The sequence below is a fragment of the Mustela putorius genome, unplaced genomic scaffold (genome assembly GCF_011764305.1).
Source record: "Mustela putorius furo isolate JIRA1106 unplaced genomic scaffold, ASM1176430v1.1 tig00003863_pilon_pilon_pilon, whole genome shotgun sequence".
In the NCBI taxonomy this organism is placed as follows: domain Eukaryota; kingdom Metazoa; phylum Chordata; class Mammalia; order Carnivora; family Mustelidae; genus Mustela; species Mustela putorius.
The window spans coordinates 7089546-7110925 of NW_025422015.1; the positions used below are offsets into that span (position 1 = coordinate 7089546).

Below are 21380 nucleotides of genomic sequence, written 5' to 3' on the forward strand. Positions count from 1 at the left end.
CTCCCCCCGGGGTCTATCTTCCCGTCGCTTTGGATTCACTTCTCCGCCGGTCCTACCTTTCAGAAAGTGGTTGTTTTTCTGTTTCCAGAATTGCTGTTTTTCTTCTCTTCGATCTGCCGATGGATTTTCAGGTGTTTGCAATCTTTAGATAAGGTATCTAGCTGATCTCCGGCTAGCTGAAGCAGTCTCAGCTTGCTACTTCTCCGCCATCTTGACTCCTCCCCCGTTTTTATATCAATTTTGATACACCAGTATTAAAAAATGATTTTTGTCAAGTCAATTTCTATAATATCCCAACCTAAATTTTTTTTCTTTCAATGAAAGGCTTAGGTTTTGTTACCATTTAACTGTAATACTGGGCAAGTCAACCACCTACATGGACTAGGTTCTTCACTTGAAAGTTGATGGACTTAAGAGTACAGATGACTTCCTAAATTCCTTCTCATCTCAGAAGATGTGGTTATAGGCTTTGATTATGCAATATTTGGGAAAAGCAATAAGCTGGCAAAGAGAAGGAATGTGTGTTAGCGAGTTTTGTTGATGACGCAGAAGTAAAGTTCTACAAATGTTTGTATATACTTTGTAAATTTCACTTCTACTCCATCTTTGAAATACCAAGGAACAACAAGAGAGGCATAGTCAACTGAAGAAATTTATTTTTTTTCTAGGTACATAGATGACATAATTATAGACAAGTTTTGATACATAGGAAAACCCTTCTGTCCACCTTTCTCTTTGCTAAATGAATCGTCACAATTTTTACAATTTTTAAAACAATACACAGCTTTCCTGGGCTGAAGCAATCGCAAGGACATATTGGGACTGGTATATTACAGCTACTTACAATGTTTAAGAACAGCAATGGAGAAAAATAAGTTATTTAAATATTGATTTCATATACAGAAAGTGCAATGTTGTTAGTTGTTATATAACTTGCTTGACTGTTTTCTCTATCAATTTAAAATCAAGATAACTCGGACTCAGACTATTATATTTTGTGAAAATAATACAGTACATACATGCAGCATTGACTTGAACTGATTTCTTTTGCTGCAGTTATGAAAGCAAATTTTGCTATGTCAGGAACTGGTTTGCCATAGACTAGTAACTTCCAAATTCACCCACACAAGGGATCAGGACAGAGAATAGGGCTGCTACGGAAGGCCATGAAAATCTATCTGCTTCTTGGTTATCTGGGAATGTAAATAGTGGTTGGGGTTGGCTGAATTTCTTCTAGACAGCTTTAAAAATTACACACAACGGATGTGTAGCTACCTGAGCCAAACTGCCTTTCTAGGTTTCTTTTGTGCTTTCCAAAGATTACACTTTTCACCCTTCCTCAACATTCTGTACCAAGTGCAACTGATTAAAACAAGATATTGCTGATGCCTCACACCTGTCTTCTGACAGGTGGCCCCTAAACCACCTTCATTAAAAGTCACACACACACATTCAGGATTTTCTAGGATCAAATTAAACGTTTAAAGCGAAGTCCAAACAAACACTAACAATTAAAAAAAAGGTTCTTTTAAAATTTTTTAAAGCACAATAAAGTAAAAACCTTATCAGACCCCATATTAGGAAGATCTTCCCACTGAAAATCATTCATGGTCCCTGAATTTGATTTTTCTATGCAAAGGCAATGACTTCCAAAGAAGAGTGACAAAAATATGGTTTGGCATTCTCAAAAAACTCCTCTATTTTCTGGTGCCACTTTTACTGACATGAAAATCTTACACTGCAAATGAACTAGCTGGGAAATTTCACAGATTTCTCCTCCTTTGTGGTCAACTTCGGGACTTGGGTGCAGTCAGCTTAAATGATGAGTAGGATCGCAGAATGTCCGGCCAAGGCACTGGGCAGCTGGGGGAGGAGCGCATGTCCTCACACCCACGTCCGTCCCAGCAAGAGAGACGCATCTCCGGCATGGTCACAGGTAGCCTGCAACCCAGTTCCGTTCCGCGGGGGCTGTGCGCACAACCCAAGGTGGTAATACGGGCTGTTCTTAAGATTTCAGTAGAAAATGGGCAGCTTGAGCTTTTTAGTCTGCATTTCCACAACTTCTTCACATGGCATCTTCTAGAAGGTGATTATTATCGAAGAGACCTATATTTTTTAAATGTGTACCAAAGCATGAAAAAATTTATCACCTGAGAACATCTCCTTTTCCTCAGAAACATGGATCCAAGTACAGAGAGCAAATGCTGAAGACGGCTTTGTAAATGAAATCACTTTTAACCCCCCTGAGGGAAATCATTTTAATGAGCAGATGAAATGTTTAAGAGCTTTTGATCAAGGCTTTGTGTTCAAAGTGTTTCTATTGTAAATGATCACATTCAGTGCTTAAAATAGTTCTCATGATTAAGAATGTAAAGGAAATTCATTTAGTAAGCAACAGAAACCTTAATTTAGTTGCCTGAATTTCTGTGTGCTAGAAAAATCAGACACCACACTAAAAAAGGATGGAAAATGCTACAATCAGTTGGAAAACAATTGAAAATATGCAAATACCTAATACGTAGTTAACGTGGTTTATCTGGCTCCAAAGTGAACTTTTATCCGAATTAAAAGAATATTCTCAATAAGGAAGGAAAATGGTATCTGAGTTATGAAAGAAAAATTTTTTTAAATAGCTTACAAACTGCTTCCCTTTTTAAAAACATCTTTCTGAAATAGTCAACCTTCCAATGACTTTACAAAGCTGATCTGTTAGCTGATTTGGGGATGGGTGTGGTCAGGAGTCCAAGTCAATACTGCAGCACAATGACCAACGTGGTAAACAAAACTAAACTGATTAAAGTGAAGGTAGTTGCTATACACACACACACACACACACACACACGCTCACCCACACGTGCACACACACTCATGTACACACCCCATCTCTGAATTTCAGATAGCTTTTTACTGGATTTGTAGTTAGTGTAAAAACTGAAAGCCAACAGGAACTTTGTGCCTGATAAACACCCCTACAAAATAAGCCATGTTAGAGTTGAGGCAATTAGAAAAGCCCATTTTTGTTTTTTGCTGAAAACATCTCACATATGTTAGATGGCAGTCTAAGCTGAAGATTGGAAACTATGGTTACAGGGTAGTGAACACTAGGATAACTGCTTCAAAGCTTATATTAAGGCAAATAAAAGCTGATTGCTAGAAAGCAATTATTAAAATGTCTCTTGTTTACTTAAAGGAGAACAGGATTTTTTTTTTCCCCTAGTGCAGCCAGATTTTCTTACTTTTGAACAAACAGGCATGGTCAATAGTGTACAGTGAACTCCCGAGTCTGTTACTTTGGCCTAGCTAAAGCCTGTCTGGCCCTCAGGTATCCTGCAGGGCGACAGGCAGAAGGGCAAGGGCGTTCTCAGACACAAAACAGGCTGCCCCTCCCTCTGCTCCCAGCCTTCCCAGCACACCGAGACAGACTGGAGGCACAGCATGTGTGGCAAGTTGGCTTCCTGGTCCTTTGTGTTCTGAAAATAAAAATAAGTGCTTGTCTTTTCTTTGGGGGTCAAAGAGAACCACACCAGTTTCCTCGAGGGGGCTTTTCTGGAGGAGAGAGGGTCATCAGTCCTGTGCCAAGGTTTCATGCTCTGTGTGGCCATACACTAGGCCTTTCTTCTGGATCTGGTCTGCCTGTCCCGAGGAGGAGGAATTGCATTAGCATAAGCACAGTGAAAGGGTGGCTCTGGTCCAGGGAGCTCCGTTATGGGCCTGGCTACATGGCCTCGGGGCCTGGTGGCAGTTTGAAGAGTCTGGCTGCAGACATGAGCTTGCTTATGTGTCTCTCCTCTGTGATGCCGGCCTCCTGAAGGCAAATGTGGGACAGAGAAGGCACTTGGCCCAGTGTGCTGAACCCGGCTTCGGTGAGGGCGCTGGTGTACATGGGTAGACCGATGGAAACCAGCCAATCTGACACAGATGAAATGCATCCGGGAGAGAGGGGCTTTCTACAGATTTCTGTGAGTCCACCACTTGGGATCTGGATAAAGAAAGAAAGCAATTTATAAAGACTTGACATAGGCCGCCAGAGGGCTCCTTCTATAACTAAAAGAAGCACGACTCAAATAGTACACTGCCAGACTACTGGAAAGCGCTCGTGCCATGAGATGTCCGAGACCAAGAGTAGCCTCAAGAATTCTTTCTCAGCTTCTCAAAGGGGAGACATATCTTAAAGGAAGTTTTTCAGGTTCTTGAAAGTACTTGAAATCAGCTCTAATCCTAATTATGTGTCCAAGTCTCCAAACTGTAAGCATTTCTATACCCTGTTATTTTGTCTCCTTCAAGGAAATCCCTAGGTAATTCAAGAGGCAGGCCTCCGCAGTGTGCGGCAGACAAGACAGTCCATGGGCAGAGTTTTTATAAAACAGATTTTCCACTGTACTTTGAATCTACATTAACTGGAAAACTAAATATTTCATCCATGTAGTTATAAAGAAATTAAAATACAGTGATACCAAGTGTTGGCTAGAGGAGGGAAATGGACGTTTACACTACTTCTGAGAAGACCAGGTGCTTCTCTTTCAGGAAGGTAGTGTACTATCAAGTGTGCAAGTCCTTGGGACCTTGTTTATGCTTGTGGAAGCAAACCCCCTTAAAGCACTAATTATATACTCAGAAATTAACCTTGGGAGTCTATACAAAGATTATATATTAACAAGGGCATTCTTTACTAAATTTTTTGAAATAAGTTGGGGGAAAATTTAAGTGTTTCAACAATATAGGTAGGATTGGTTAAAAGAGGGCACATTTACTAGAGCATTTTGACATACTGATAAAAGCATGTTCAGGAACAGATTCATGATCTGATCACTGAAAATGGGTTTCAGACCTGTTCATTTACTATTGTATGTACAGAAAAGATGACTAGACAGATTTTTAAGACCTTTTTCATACTGCTAGGATTATAGAACATTTTCATTTTTCCTTCTTTCCCAAACTGAATTTCGAAAACTTTGCAGGCTGAATATATATTCCTTTCCCTCCAGGTGTCTCCTTTTGGTAGTGGCTGTGCTCCCAGGGCTACTTAAAGTTGCCAGCATGCTCTTCATTCAGCACTCTGACTAAATGGGCTTCAAAAGCTGAGCTGGGGGCACCACAGGCGCCAGCTGCTCACCGCCATGCGGTGCTGCTTCTGCAGAAGCTTCACGCGAATCTGGTCCATGTGGGTGGCGACATCCCTCTCGGGCTGATCTAAGTCCTCGGCGTATCTCTGCACCAGGGCTTCAGGGATTCCACAGCGGCCATGCTGCAGAAGGGAACAGAAACACGGCATCAAGGGCTGCAGGGAATCTCTTCTTCAACAACAGCAAACACGAGGTAGGGGAAGACACCGGTAGCTACTGGAAAGTAGCACCAACAGTTTTCATTTTAAATGAATGTATTTGTAGTCAGGGTGGATGTTTTAGAGAGAATGGGTTTACATTTTGATCTTTCTGGTACCGATGAATTCTAGGAAAATGTTTTGAAATGTAAGTAAAGCGGAAGTGGTACTGCAGACCATCTCCCAGTCTGCAGGGGAGACCTACATAGGGCATCTGCTGTTGGCGCTGCATCTCTCTTACCCTGTCAGGCCGTCGGCCAGTGCTTACTGTAGAGAACAGCTCTCACTACCCTCCATTCAGAGGGGTTGGTTCACTAAAGATCAAGGAGGAGGAGCAAGGGGTGGAGGATCGTACTTTAAGGGATTTGTGGTCAAAAGAGTTTTATAACCAGGACTCCCAGGAATGCATTATCAAAGAATATGCATTCTTAGGAGTAATGCACAGCTACATCTATTATCATTTGTCTTCAGAATCCTTTTGGTATTGGTAGATCTACTCTCTCTCTCTCTCTCTTTTTTCAAATAAGCATTGAGTTTTCATGATATGAGTTTCCGCGGTGTTTCTGGTACAGGGAGAGATCTCATAATCATTCCCCCATCACTCATACAGATAACTATACAATATAATTATGTCTGAAAAGGGTTCTGCAATTTTCAGAGTGTGTTCACATTTACTTGTTCCTAATAATACCTGCAGAAGGTAGCTGTGTGGCTTATTATTAATCCCATTTTACAAATAGGAAATGAAATGGGGATTTGTTAACATTTATAAACATACAGGTTCGTAAACATTGGAAACTACAAGTCTGTCCAGTAAGCCAGCCGTTTCTGGAACCAGCTCTCCCTGCAAAATACAGCTGCCAAAATTAAAAATAAGCAAAAGAAGAGAGAAAAGGAAAAGAAAGGAAAAGTCCAAGACTGTCTGTGTTTCATCTGGACGTGGCTCCCATCCATGCCAGCACCTGCCTCCCCTGCCACCGCCCCCCACCCCCCCCACCCTCGGCAAAGTATCGGTGGGGGTGCCCTCACCACTAGGCCAGCTCTGTGGGGCAGCTGTGCAGCTCTTCTCACCAGGCTGCCTGACTTAAAGAAGCAGAGGCCCTTATGGCCTTCAGTACCTTATCAGAGTATGGCTCCTCAGTGAGATCGATGCCTTCAGCTCGTAACTTGTTTTCCGTGAGCATTTCCAGATCGACTCCCCGAGCGCAGGAGATCTTCCTGGTCAGAGCTGGGCCCAGCTTCACGCCGTGCTCCTGGAGGCTTGTGCTCTCTGGGAGCTCGGAGAGCCAGGGCGGTGGTCTTGCGCTCAGGGGGCTGCCAGGCTCCTGTCCTGAGGGAGGCCTGGAAGCCTGAGGTGAGTGACAGTCACTGGGGCTGCCCTTTTTTGCAGGCAGGCTTGGGGCATTGGGGCCAGGGGGGCTCGGGTGGAGTCCGTTGGCCAGGCGCTCTCGGCTCTTCTTGGCAGGAACAGGCGGAGGCTGGGCGGGATGCTTGGCCTGTGCTCTTGTCTCGGGGCCCCTCTGCTCAGCAGCTAGGCCTTCTTTGGTGCCCGGGGGGTGATACGTTCCTTCAAACTCGAGTCCTTTCCTGTGACCCTCAAGAGGCATCCTTGTTAAACTGGGTTTGACTCCGGGATGTTGGGCATCGTAGGTTTTGGGCAGACACGGAGGAGGGGATGCGCCACGGGGAGAGGGTGCTGTGGAGCCTTCCAGTTTCCTAGTCGCTGGCTTCTGAGGTTCAGAACATCTCTTGCTTTGGGTCAGTAGCAGTGCATTGTCAACAGCAGGGTCTCGTTTGGGGCTTTGAACCTTTGCGATGAAGGGGGTTGTCTTTTGTGGCACTTGTGGTACAGTCTGAGGGCAGGGGTCTGTCACCTTGCCAGGCACATCCTTCTCAGCAGCAGGCTCTCCTTGAAGGTCATCCAGGGAGTGGGATCGAGGCCAAGCTTCCACAGCCTGAGGGCCCTCCAGGGTCTCGCAGCTCCGACAGATGGAAACAGGGAGGCTTCTTCGGTTTTTGTTCGGACCAGCCCCACACGGCTGGTCACAGCACTTGGAAGCGCGAGGGGAAAGGCCGCTGCCCAGCCTGCCCTCCTCCCCCTGCTTCAGTGCATCGGCCGACTTTGTTAAAGGCAGCGTTGGGTAGTGGCCCAGCTGATTCCTGTTGAACGACTTTAAGCTGGACTCCGTTGACGACTTGACAGAGAGAAGGCCAGTCTTCCGACTCTTGCCTGTGAGACAAGGAAATATCTTAGTCATTAAAAAAAAAAAACCAAAAACACAAAAACACAAATCAGTCAGACTAATGTGTAAAGACATGCTGACGTAATTGATATCTCCAACTCCTGTGTCCCATTGCTGAATGATGCTAAGGACAGAAAAATCACCATTTAGGACGTTGGGTGACAGAAGGTTATTATGGCCCCAGCTTTATTTTTAGAAAGAATTCTCAGACTAATTAATGGACCCGTAGAGACTGAAATTATTTGTCATGAGGAAAAGGAATAGGCTATGTCAGGCAGTAAAATAAATCTAGACATTAGGCCTAGAAATAATAGAGTTTGATCATCTGTACACAGTTTAGAAAGCATAGGACGGGATTTCTTTCAGGGAGGCCAATTTCCTGAGGTCAGGCTGTGAAGGGCCGGTGGATTGGATTCTACCAGTGTCACCCTAACGTTTACTGGTGACCACAGAACTCTCAAAGTACGCCTTTCTCTAAGCTCTCCCCTCTTACTCTGGCTTGTTGGTGTGTGTGAAGTCAGTGCATCCTAGAAACAAGTCAGCCCATCTTGGTATAAGTCAGTAAACAAGCTTCACTAAGTATTTTGCCTGACATAATCTGTAAAATACTAATATGGTTCTAATTTCCAGGGGAGCAACAGCCCTGATTAAGATCAGTTATCAGGCTGATAATTGAACTGATTCACCAGACATCATCTACTGATTTGATGGTGGTTAAGTTGAAGTCTACTGCTAGTATTGCTTGATAAGCTTTACAGAGAATTTACTTTGTGTGGTCAGGCCCTGTGCCAAATGCTTAGTTTTCATCAGTGCTTTTAACACAGACACTCCATAATTAACTGTCCTTTGCTCTATTTCGGTTAATCCCATGTTTGATGTGTGCTTTGACGATGGGTTGAAATGCCTGAGAATATCCCAGATGATCCTACTATTCCAGGCCAATAGAAAAAGACAAAGATTTTAAACCCATATCAGGTTTGGAAGATACAAAGAAAAGGCATACTGTAATCTCTGAAAGAAAGGCTTTCTTCCTGGTCTATTACTTCAGTAAACATTTCTAATGAAATATTTTAATTTAGAAATTTTGACATCTCCCCATTAAGCAATCTCAGCCTTTCAATAAAACAGCAGTGAGGAGACATTGGGTGGTAGATGGACTGGATTAGGCAGGAGTAGAGATGGTGCCCACTCTGGGAACCTGGATATGGATACTTTTAGGTAAATGAAAGACCTTCTCTCATAAAGCCTCTGTGTGCTGTACAACTGAGGGAGAAGGAACAAGGAGAAAAGGCCAGGGCACCGTGACATTACTAATGGATTGGCCATTATCAGCAGAGAAAATCAGATTCCTTCCAGGATTCCCGTTTTCTACCAAACTCAAATTCCAAACTGATAATACTAAATGTATGATGTCAGGCATAACTCCAGACACCAAGATGGATAAAAACAAGAGCCACCTCAACCAGACTTATAAATGGCCCCATCCTTTTAAATCAGACACAAATCAACACATGAAGTATTCTGTACTTGGCAAAGCAGATGCATGGTCAGATGGCCTCAGTCCTCCCTTATGTGTGATGATGTGAGGCCCAAGACCCCGTCTGCCTGTGTTAGCAACATGCTAAGTGCTATACATAATTATTTCATTAGTTACATGGAGAATGTCAGGCCATTGTTACTCCTAAGAATACTGACCGCAGTCCCATTTTTTTTAGTCATCACAGGTAAAATGGAAAAGAGAAATTACTTCTTTATGAAGCATATCCTGCTAAACGTAAAGTGTAAAAATTAGTTAAAATAGCTTTCCTTCACTTTGGCTATTAATAGAAGCTGAGTGTATAGATTGCACTTCCACATCTACTTGTTCTGCAAAGATCCTTGGGTTCACCCTGTAGGTCAAGTACAGTTTGCCAGCTTCTGTCATTCCTCAGCAGGTACTCCTTGATTCTTTTGAAAAAGCATTCAGTCTGCCTTCCAGTGTTATCTGTGAAATCCTTACCAATCCAAAAACAGTTTGGGGAATGAAATTCCTGAAAATGTTTGGATGTGGAAAGGTTATTAACAGGAGAGGAAAAATCTTGGGGACTTACAGGAAGACTTCGACGTTGACTAGAACTGGGAGTTCACTGTGCCCCAGTGCTTTCTAGTGTTCATGAGTAGTCTCCACACTGTGTTGTGCTAGTTTCAGGTGTACAATACAATGATTCAATGATTCCGTACATTTCTCAGTGCTCACCAAGTGTACTCTTCATCCCCTTTATCTCTTTCACCCATTCCCCACCACCTTCCCTTTGTTCTCTGTATTTAATAGTCTCTCTCTGTTCATTTTGTTTCTTAAATCCAAATATGAGTGGAATCATACGGTATTTGTCTTTCTCTGACTGATTGCACTTGGCATTATACCCTTTAGGTCCATTCATGTTGCTGCAAATGGCAAGATTTTATTCTTTTTCTGTAGCTGAGCATATATAGTGCATCTTTATCCATCTATCAGTGGACATGGGTTGCTTCCATATCTTGGCTACTATAAATAATCCTGCAATAAGCTAAAGAGGGCATATATCTTTTCAAATTAGTGTTTTCATTTTCTTTGGGTCAATACCCAGTGGTGAAATTACTGGATCATAATATGATAATTCTATTTTTTACTGTTTTTTAAAAATATATTTATTTTAGAGAGAAAGAGAGCATGAGTAGGGGGAGAGGCAGAGGGAGAGCAGCAGACTCCCCTCTGAGCATGGACCTGGACTTGGGCTCAGTCCCTCAACCCTGAGGATTATCACTTGAGCTGAAATCTAGAGCTGGATGCCTAACCAACTGGGCCACCCAGGTACCCCCTATTCTTTTTTAAATGTCTCACAGAATTCATCTGTGAAACCATCTGGTTCTGGTTTTTCTGGTTGAGAGTTTGGCTTTTTTAATATTTTTTTTTTTTTTTTTTTTTTTAAAGAGACAGAGCACCTATACATGTGCAAGTCAGGGAGGGAGGGGAAAAAGAGAATGTTAAGCAGGCTCCATGCTGAGCATGGAGCCCCATGTGGGACTGGATCTCAAAACTGTTGAGATCATGACCTGAGTGGATATCAAGTGTCAGACGCTTAACCTACTGAGCCACCCAGGCACCCCTTGTTGAGAGTTGTTGTTGTTTTTTTAAATTACTGATTCAATGTCCTTGCTAGTGGCATTATTGATGGTAGAGTGTTGAGCAAAATTGCCTTCCAGTTTCATTGCTTGTAAGTGATCTGTTCAAATTTTCTCTTTCTTCCTGATTCAATTTTGGAAGGTTAGGTTTGTAGGAACTTACCCATTTCTTCTAGGTTGACCAATTTGTTGGCATGTAATTTTTCATAATAGCCTTTGTTTTTCTGTGTGTCAGTTCTTTTGCTTTCATTTCTGGTTTTGATGAGTCTAGCTAAAGATACTATCAATTTTCTTATCTTTTCAAAGAACCAGCTCCTGATTCCATCTGTTCCATTTGTTTTTTAGTCTGTATTTCATTTATTTCTGCTCTGATCCTTGCTTCCTCTAGTGGCTTTGGGCTTTCTTCTTTGTGTAGCTCCTTTAGGTGTAAGGTTAGGTTGTTTGAGATTTTTTTCCTGTTTCCTGAGGTAGGCCTATGTTGTATAAGCTCCTCTCTTACAACAGCTTTTGCTGTATCACAAAGATTTTGGACCATTGTGTTTTCATTTTCATTAGTCTCCATGTATTTGCTTATTTCCTCTTTGAGTTTTTGGTTGACCCGTTCATTGTTTATTAGTACATTATTTAGCCTTCTTGTATTTGTGCTCTTTCCAGATTTCTAGTTGATTTCTAGTTTCTAGTTTCTGGTTGATTTCTAGTTTCATACCTTTGTGGTTGGAAAAGATGCCTGATATCACTCAACCTTTTTGAATTTGCTGAGACTTGTTTCTTGGGCTAACATGTGATCTATTTTGAAGAATGTTCCATGTGCACTTGAATGTGTATTCTGTTCTGGGGTAGAATGTTCTGAATATATCTATTAGGTCCATCTGACCCATTGTTGTCATTCAAAGCCACTGTTTCCTTGTTGATTTTCTGTCTGGATGATCTGTGCATCCAAGTAAGTAGGGTGTTCAAGTCCCCTACTATCATTGTATTACTCCCAATTTCTTCCTTTATGTCTGTTAATATTGTTTTATATATTCAGGTACTCCCATGTTGGGTGCATAAAGTTTTACAAATGTTATATCCTCTTACTGGATTGTTCCCTTTATCATTATGTAGTATTCTTCTCTGCCTCTTGTTACATTATCCATTTTAAAATCTATTTGTTCCAAGATAAATACTGCCATACCAGCTTCTTTTTTACTTCCATTTGCATGGTAAATGCTTTTCTATCCTTTCACTTTCACTCTGTATGTGTCTAGGTCTGAAATAAATCTCTTGTAGGTAGCATAGAGATGGGTATTGCTTTTTTATACATTCAGTCACCCCACCTTTTTATTGAAGCATTTAGTCCATTTACATTCAAGTAATTACTGGGGCGCCTCGGTGGCTCAGTCAGTTAAGTGTCTGCTTTCAGCTCAGGTCATGATCCCAGGGTTAGGGGATCGAGCCCCATGTCGGGCTCCCTGAGCAGTGGGAGTCTGTTTCTCCCTTTGCCCCTAACCCACTTGTGCTTGTGCTCTCTCTCTAATATATAAAATCTTTTTTAAAAAATCCAAAAACTCAAGGTAATAATTAAGTATGTACTTATTGCCATTTTGTTACTTGTTTTACAGTTATTTTAGTTCTTCCCTGTTCCTCTTTTCTCTTAATCTCTTCCCTTGTGGTTTGATAGCCTTCTCTGGTGATATGCTTGGATTCATTTCCCACTGTATTTTTACATGTCTATTACAGGTTTTTGATTTGTGGTTACCATTAGTTTGATATACAACACCCCATGCACATAGCAGTCTATATTAAGTTGGTGGTCACTTAAGTTTGAAATCATTCTAAAAGCACTAAATCTTTACTCCCTCAACCCCATGTTTTATGTGTATAATGTCATATTTTACATCTTATTTTGTGAATCACTTGACTGATTTTTATAGATACAATTGATTTTACTGCTTTTGTGCTTTAATCTCAGTACTGGTGTTATAAGTGATTGATCTACTACTTTTACGTACTACTATGATCTGTTACTTTTTGTATTCACCTCTGAAATGTTTTCCTTTCATCATTTTCTTACCCCTGATTATGGTGTTTCCTTTCCACTCAAATAATTCCCTTTAGCATTTCTTGTAAGGCTGGGTTAGTGGTGATGAACTCTTTGAACTTCTGTTTGTATACTCTGAATAACAGCCTTGCTGGGTAGGGTATTTTTGGTTTTGTTGTTGTTGTTGTTGTTTTCCTGTCAGCACTTTGAATATATCATGCCATTCCCTTCCGGCCCCTGCAATGGTTCTGCTGAATAATCAGCTGATATAGCCTTATGGGGCTTTCCTTATATGTTAACTCTTCTCTCTTGCCGCTTTAAAAAGTCTCTTTGTCACTACTTTTTGCCAGTTATTACGTGTCTTGGTGTGGACTTCCTTGGACTGCTTTTATTGGGGGCTCTCTTTGCCTCCTGGATCTGGATGTCTGTTTCCTTCCCCAGACGAGGGAAGTTTTCAGCTATCATTTCTTAAAATCAGTTTTCTGCACCCTTTTCTCTCTCTTCTCCTGGGATCCCTATAATGTGAAGTTATTATGCTTGATTATGTCGCTGAGTGTCCTTAACCTATTCTCATTCTTTTTCTTTTTCTTTCTTTCTTTCCTTTTTTTTTTTTTGATGTTTCAGCCTAGTTGCTTTCCAGTCCCGTCTTCCAGCTCACTGATCCATTCTCTGCCTCCTCTATTCTACTACTGATTCCTTCTAGTGTATTATAATTGCACATAATTGCAGTTATTGAGTTATTGAGTTAATCTCTGATTGGTTCCTTTTCCTATTTTCTATCTTTGTTGAAGGTCTGAGATACTCCACTCTTCTCAAACCCAGTGAGTATTTTTATGACCATTATTTTGAATTCTTCATTGGGCATATTACCTATCTCTTTCATTTAGCTCTTTGTCTGTATTTATGTCCTATTCTTTCATTGGGGACATATTCTTTGGTCTCCTTATTTTGTTTAACTCTGCATTTGTTTCTGCTTATTAGGGTAGTCAGTTATGTCTCTTTATGTAGCCTTACAAAGAAGAGGTTCTGTGGTCACCTGTTCACCTCAGCCAGGAGCTTCAAGGGGTCTTCTGTGCGGACTGCCTAAACCCTACTGTTGCGGCTGAGCCTCAACAGTTTGCCTTCAGTCCAGTCAGCTGCTGTGGGCTGTGTTTGGTCCCTATGCTAAGAGTCAGTTTGGGGTGGTCATGGGCTTTCACTTGGGTGGTGTTGGCAGTCAGACCAGATGCCTGCCCTCTGCCTATTTGCAAGGGCTGCTGTCACACTCAGCTGTAGGGGGTTCTCTAGTTGTTGTCCTGAGAAGCTTCTATTGGTGGACAGGGCTGGCAGGCTGGCCAGATGGCTGCCAGCACTACAGATGCACCTATCCATAGGGCACTCACCCTGCACTGCTGGTTAGAAGGTTTGGCTGCTGGGGCTGAGTGTACTGGAGGAGTGTGGTTATCTTCCCCTCTCTGCGGGGCGGGAGTCACTTTGGAAAAGGAAAAGTCCCTGCCAGGGATGCTTCTAGGTTGGGTCCTGGTGAGATCCACTTTGGAAGGAGTCCTGCCAACTGAGATGGTCTGGATGGGGCAAGTCCACAGGAGAACACAGGGGCTGTGTGTGTGGTGCTAGCAAGGTAGCTAGAGAGTGTTCACCCTGTTTCCTACAGGTGGTCCAGGTGGGGATGGAGGCAATGGTACCTGCCTGCTTTTTTGTTCTTGGAGAAGTCTCCTAAAGAGCCCAGTCTCTCCAGCACCCATTCTTAGTAAATAAATCTCCTGTACACATACCCTGTGCTTTTCAAACTGCTGCTTCTGTGCCATATCTTGGCGGGCTTGTTTGTTATGCTAGCTCTTTAAGGGCAAGGACTATTTCCTATCCCTCTCACCTCTCTTGAAGCTGAGCCACTGATTTTTAAAGTACCTGTAGTTCAGCCCAGCTGGTTGTTAAAAACCCACAAACCTGAAACCCACTGGTTTTCAAAGCCATCTCTTCCATTGCTGGTCCCCCTTGTCTAGTGTGCCTAGTGTGGCGTCTGTTCTCAGTTCTCCAGTGCATGGGGTATCCCTCCTATTTGTGGTTAGTCTCACTAGGATTTAGTTCCTGGCCATGTCTCCACCCCTCCTACCTTTTTGCTTTGTCCTTCTCTCAACAGTGAACTGGAAAGTCTGTCTTGCCCATCTTTGGGGTGTTTTCTGGGTTGGATGCACTGATGAGGCTGTTACCTGGTTGTGTCTATGGGATAAGGTGAGCTTAGGATTCACCTACTCTGCCCTCTTCCCAGGTGGGTTTTCAGTCCCATCTTAACTGAGGCTGCTGTAACACTAGAGTTTTGGGAGAACCACTATCTCCCCAAATTGATAAGACACTTTGGCAGAGTTCATGGATCAAAGTTTGAGGTCCCCAAAATGCTCATCAGAACTGGGATTAGGGTGAGGTGAGCAAAGTGCCCGGGGCACCGGTGGAGGTGGGAGGTGGCTGCTGTCAGGGCCAGGCAGGTGCAGGCGAGTACCTGGGCGTGAGTGTCTCCTTAAAGTCTGTACTCTGCCTGATCGCTGTCCCTCCCCCCACACTCTTGTCTTGGTTTTAGGGCCCATGATGGCTCTCAAACTATTTGTTTAAATTCTGACTGAGAGTAAGAAACACATTCTACATTCAGCCAGTATACACGCATGTGCACAGAGACACATCCACACTGGAAAAAGATTACAAGTCTAACAATACCAGTCTTACCTTTGGAACACACCCTGGTATTTTCTCTTCTATTCTGTTTTACAAAACTGCTTTTCATGACCATTTAAAATGATTTTTCCAATCCACTAATGGGGGCGTCTGGGTGGCTCAGTGGTTTAAGCCTCTGCCTTCAGCTCAGGTCATGATCTCAGGGTCCTGGGATCGAGCCCCACATCGGGCTCTCTGCTCAGCAGGGGAGCCTGCTTTCCCCTCTCTCTCTGTCTGCCTCTCTGCCTACTTGTGATCTCTCTCTATCAAATAAAAAAAAAACTACTACTCCAATCCACTAATGAATTGCAAGCTGCAGTTTAAGAAGCTTTAGTTCAGTCGGTGCTCAGTATTTTAACCTAAGGGCTACTTGAAAGGATTCCAGTGACAGCTAAAAACTATCACCTCTGGGCATTTTTCATGATGGTCTTCATGTGATTGACAGAAGTACAGGGGATCCTTTCTCTATTGGGACTCTGGGGGCCACAACAGGAAGCCAGAGCCACCCATGGTAAAGCGGGATGCCCCGGGCCCCATTCCACATAAGCCGCCTTTTTGAGACACGGAAGCTTCCTGAAATTCCCTACTGAGTGCCTCCCTGTTAGGACAGGGAGGAAACAAGTATGACAGACATGTGGCTGTCACCTCACCCTCCACCTCAGTAACTGCTCTGCACTCAGGTCACACAGCCGCCAAGGTGTTTACGACACTGCTGCTGTTGGGACCCTGAATGGATGGTCTAGCTGGTAAATTGTTTTCCTTACGGACCTAATAGCTCCCAACACTCAAATGCTGGTTTTTACTGTGAAGAGAAGAGGACGCAGGAGACACACAATTTCGGTTTTACAGCTGCAGGTATTTTGGATGCAGTTTACACTGCCTCCGGCGGCAGTCGGGAGGAGCAGAGTAGAGACTGACTACAGACGGGGAGCGAGGAGGGGTCAGGAAGGAGAACATTCCTGCCCAGTTCCTAATGGTAACAGAATACTCCTTTCTCAGGAAATTGTACTTTTCAAATCAGGTATTTTCAAAGCAAGAGTACCCTTTTTAATGAAGCTTCATTTATAAAAAGATCTGAGCTGAGGTGTAGAGGTGGCTCAAGGCAAAGCTGGGGCATCCCCTGTCCCCCATGGCTGCCATCCCTCCTATGGCCTAGCCCCTGGGACCTGGCACATAGGACGCCACTGACCAGGGCCTATGGGTTGCCTCACGAGCACTGTCACATTCATTTCGGCACTCAGTGAAAGTACTTTCCTAGTGAGAACTAGAACAGCTTGGTTCAAGATTTGAATGGAGGTGGCTTTGGGCAGAGATACTGACCATGTTCTTAACTGTCAAGTGGACCAGGCAGAAAAGACGGGGGAAAAAAAAGTCACACCTATTTGGAAAACATCTTGCTTCTCAAGTGCTTTTTGGTGTGAGTTGTGGACTTTTGGCAGTTTTCTACCTTGCTTGCATACTGTTGTGCTCCTTTTCAAAGTGAAATTTATGGCTGATCCTATGGTTCCCAAACCTGTCTACTGAACATCTGTGTGTGCGTAACTGTGACGGACAGATTATCACAGTGAACCACAGATTCGGGCTGTGTTTGTCATCTGTGTGAGTCCGGTACTTCATACCCCAACTAAGGGCAAAAACATCTTCCCTTCTGGTGAGGACAGCATGGGTGGGCCTGGCCTGCTGCCGTGAAGTCTGGGGCCATAACACTGAGCCTCAGTCATGCTCTCTGAGAGAGAAGGAAGTACCGTATCAGATGCGTGTAGTTGGGTGATGTCTATTTTGAGATTTTTTTTTTTTTAACAAAAATGTGGTGGTTTAAGATTTAATCATCTAGCCTGTATTTATTTAGAGATATAGCTTCCACGGAAAGGAAGCAGGAATATTTAGATAAAGTCAGTCTTTTCACTTTCTTTCAGAATGAATTTAGATGTTTTTGCACTGTCATCTCTAATGCACCACTGCCAGAATCTGTCTGTTCATCATGGAGTGCCTGCAGCCATGATCCACGAGAGAACACGTCAGCCTGTCCCTGGGTAGTGTCCCAACACCGGGGGCTGCTGCGCTCGGGCTGACTGCCCAGTTCGTAGTCTGTGTTTAATAAATGCCAGGTATTAATATATCCTTACTTTGGTTAGCTCTTAGAACAATCTATAAGAAAGAAACTCATTTACTGTTTCAGTGGTGACGGGGCTCAGAGGCATGAAGTCATTTGACTGAAGTCTTAGGCTTGTAAATGTTCTCTTCAGGGTTCAAACCCCTCAGAACTGGGACTTATGGTTCTAGACCCTATGGCTCTTTTCATGATCCACCTCGGGGTTCAGGCTCCAAGAGCCTCAGGGCAACAGGAAGTTGAGGGTCCTTTCTCTGAAGGTGTCTTCAATTCTCCATTTATGTGTGGACTGGGATGGAAGATTGAGAAGACCACTTGTTTCTCAAAAACGTCCACTGCCTAGTTTCCTGAGAGTTGTTCAGTCTTTTTAAGAATCTTAATTAAGCACCAGTGATCCTGGAATAATTCTTCTCCCTATTGCCAGTTTCCCCAAAAGCATGGCTTAGGCTGAGGAAGAAATTGAGTCATAAATGACCCAAGTGGTTTATGTATTAAGGCGCATTCGTAATTATCTGTGTGGACATTACCGTGTTCCAGGTTCTCACTGCTTTCGTAGCATCCTGAGTCTCGTGGAGAGCATCCGCTCAGGCCCTGGCTGTCCACCAACAGCTTCTCCTGGGATCCTGACTGGTCGCTGTTACCTGGAGAAGGTTAACACACAGCAGGGAATCATAAGGGGAGGGAAAAGCCAAGGTTTTCCTGATTTTATCCTGCTATCCCCATACCTTTTTAGGCCTTGAACTTCTGGAACAGAGCTAACTGTTTAAAAGTAAATGAAATTAAAATGGAGGAGCTCAGAACAGATTTTGTGCAGGTCATTACCCAGAGGATGGCTCTGGCTTCAGGCCAGCCAGGAAGAGGGAGAATTCAGAGCACTGTGTGGGCAGTCCGGGAAGCTTTCTGAGGGATGGTACCGTGGATTGGGAGCCAAGAGTGAATATTCCCTTTTCATAAGCAGGTTATCTTAAGATTTGTCTTTCAAGTTATTGGTCACCAGCTTTCCCAATTTGGAAGCCAATGTGAAAGTAAGTGGTAAATGAAATATTGAATTTTATTACAATTTGGGAGCATTCTTAGGTCTTGGCGATAAGCGCTGGCTCTCGTATTCTCTCAACAGGAGTAAGATTGGCAAATGGGGACATGAACCTGATAGGGGCACATGTCAAATCCTTCTGTTTTTGTTGTCTGTAGTGTGTTCGGAGGTTTTCTTTCCTTTCTGCCCTTTCTTTGTTTGGGGTCAGCATTTCTATTCCCTGTGTACAAAAGTAAGACAGGGAAGGTTTAGGAATCCCCCTAACTGGGACACTGAGTCATGAACACTCTTCAGGTGGGTGACTAAAAGAACCCTTAAAGAGAACTACCTGGTGTTCTGTCCAGGAAATGTGCCTAAAGTCAATCACATGGGAAATAAGGGGGAGGGGGGCCTTCATCACCCAGTGACATCACCCACCCATTCTACAGAGTGGGCACACAAGACCTTACAGGGAATGAGGTTACAGGAAAAACATCTTTGTATTATTATGCAGAGAAAGTACTTGGTCACATAAAACAGAGGCCAAAAAAACATTTTCAGCATAAATGGCTTAAATTTATTTTCCTTTCTCTTCATTGCCCTTCCCCTGACCACATACATTTAATAAAATAAAATAAAACCCCCAGAAATCTGATCCTGTTTCTCAGGTCATTAAACAGTGAATTGTAGGAAGGCAGATGACTGCCATTCCACAATGTGCCAGCTGTCCCTCCTGCCCACTCTCCACTTCCTGTTTGCATTTCTCACATGGAAACCGTTTTCTGACACTAATCATGGCTGAGGAAGCCCTCGAAGTAGAACCCCAAATTAAGAAGTGCTATTTTTTAAATGACTAATGAAAAATTAATGGAAGCACAACAGCAAAACCTTCCCCCCCCCACCATAAAGTGGAACATTCTAGAGTGATGTCCTCATTATGTGGAAGAGTCTGTGGATTTGAAGTGGCCTTTGTCCTCGTCTGATATGTTATTTAGGAAACTGATACATGTAAAATGAGGGCTTTCAGCTATCAGTTACAACCCAAGAAGAGGAATCAATGTAGTTTGTCCTTGGCGAGACAGTTCACTGTACCGCCACAGCCAAAACAGACTCCATAGTGCTGACCGATGGGAATAAAAGAGAACACTTGTCCCTGTTACAGTATGAAAATGCCGACTGTGTCTGCATCTTCACGGCTGCCAGCCTCACCAGACACAGCCAGGGTTCCTGAAGTTACGAGGAGTGAGGGGATCCCTCACATTACCTGAAAACCAGTTCAGAGGATATAGTTCAGAGGCCTACATCAAGGGGCTACGGTCACTTCCTGAAAGATTCATTCAGCTACTTAGCAGGAGTCCAACTATCAAGTTTAGGAAAAGTTCCTCACACTAAAAGCCAGTATTTACCAAGTGACTTGACCACCTTCATTAGGGAGAGCACTCAGATGGATGGCAGATTCAAGGCCATATCCTCTCCCCCACTTACTAGCATGAATGCCAAGGTATGAAGGAGAAGAAAGAAGGTGAGCTAGGACCATGAAAATTCTCATGGGCAAAGAAGCTCGGAGGACTGGGTTTGGGGGGCTGAAACCCTGTGTGGGTATGACCTGAACTTGGACCTGAAGGGACTTTTGGTTAAAGCCCTCCTGCATCTCACATACACAACAGGGAGTAAGAATAACCTTGGGAAGGAAGAGAGAATGGGATTCTTGGATAGCAGGCCTTTCAGTGAGCTTTTAAACAGTTCCTTGTATTCTTTAAAAAACTGAAGCCAATAGGCCAAACTGTTAGCTGTAGTTGGCTTTAAGAAGTAGATATGTGGATTTGTTTTTTCTCTGTAGTTTTCGGTATATTAGAAATAATTGCTGATTAAAATTCTTATTAAAATTATCTAATAAGAGTTTTTATCTGGCAGGCTTAGGACAGTGATTTTGGAGTCATTGCAAGGAAATGCTATCAGACAGTCTTTTCCAAGTGGAACTCTGCACGAAGGCCTGCACTCCCCATACACAGATGTGCAATCAGAGTGACTGGGAGGTCTGCCTGCCAAACAATGCTGGAGATGCACCTCTTGCTCTTGTGAGAAGCTGAGCTAGAAAAGCTGTAAGATCTCAGTAGATTTCTAGATGATCTAGTGCACAGAGATTTACTTTGCCAGAAATCTATGGTGTTCCTTTAGGTTTTTACTTCTTAAACAAAATTTAACTGCACTGAATGTAAAGTCTTATAATCCTAGGATAGGTCCGGATCCAGACCATTGGCACTCATCAGCACCCCGGAGTCCCTGAAGCCTTTGAGAACCAGGAACAGGAAGGGCTACTTTGTACACTGGGGGATAGTCTAAGCAATGGCCCAACACAGCTCTGCAATGGTATTTAGAAAGTAGCGAAGAGCCCTCCTTAGACTTCTGAGTATATATCATGAAAGGCAGATTCCCTCCTATAAAATATCCCCTCGTGCCAACCTCAGGACATGCTCCCAGGAGGGGCAATGAATCTGAGCCCATGTGGCAGGGAAGAGACGAAGCCCAGTGTGTAGCTTCACTCCCCCATGCTCTGAATGCTACAGGAAACGTAATAGCTGGGTTCATAAGCCAGCTGTTCTCAGTGGCTGAGGGAGAGCAAATAGAAGAGCAGATGTGGTCCAGGAGAGTAGATGATTTAACATTAATTGATATTAATACAGCCGGCTGGCCAGACCAGGCACGGGGCCAGAAGGCTCTCTGTCCACAACCAGGCCACATGGCCCTACCCCAAGTGACAGCTCCCCTCCCAAGAGACCTGGTTATAAAGTAGGATTAACTATGAAGCACAATTCTCTTCAGATCTATCC

General features: G+C 43.4%; 1 protein-coding gene across 4 annotated transcripts in view; it reads right to left on the reverse strand.

The window, feature by feature from the left end:
- Positions 1–634: 634 nt before the first annotated feature.
- The window catches only part of SASH1 (SAM and SH3 domain containing 1), a 309610-nt gene continuing 288864 nt past the window's right edge, over positions 635–21380 (reverse strand). For all 4 annotated transcript variants that reach the window (XM_045066256.1, XM_045066255.1, XM_045066254.1 and 1 more), the window contains 4 exons: positions 18065–18178; positions 6439–7550; positions 5114–5245; positions 635–3979 (listed from right to left, as the gene is read on the reverse strand). In XM_045066256.1, coding sequence (XP_044922191.1) covers positions 3716–3979; positions 5114–5245; positions 6439–7550; positions 18065–18178 — 1622 coding nt within the window. In that variant the 3' untranslated portion in view covers positions 635–3715. The remainder of the gene's footprint in view (positions 3980–5113; positions 5246–6438; positions 7551–18064; positions 18179–21380) is intronic.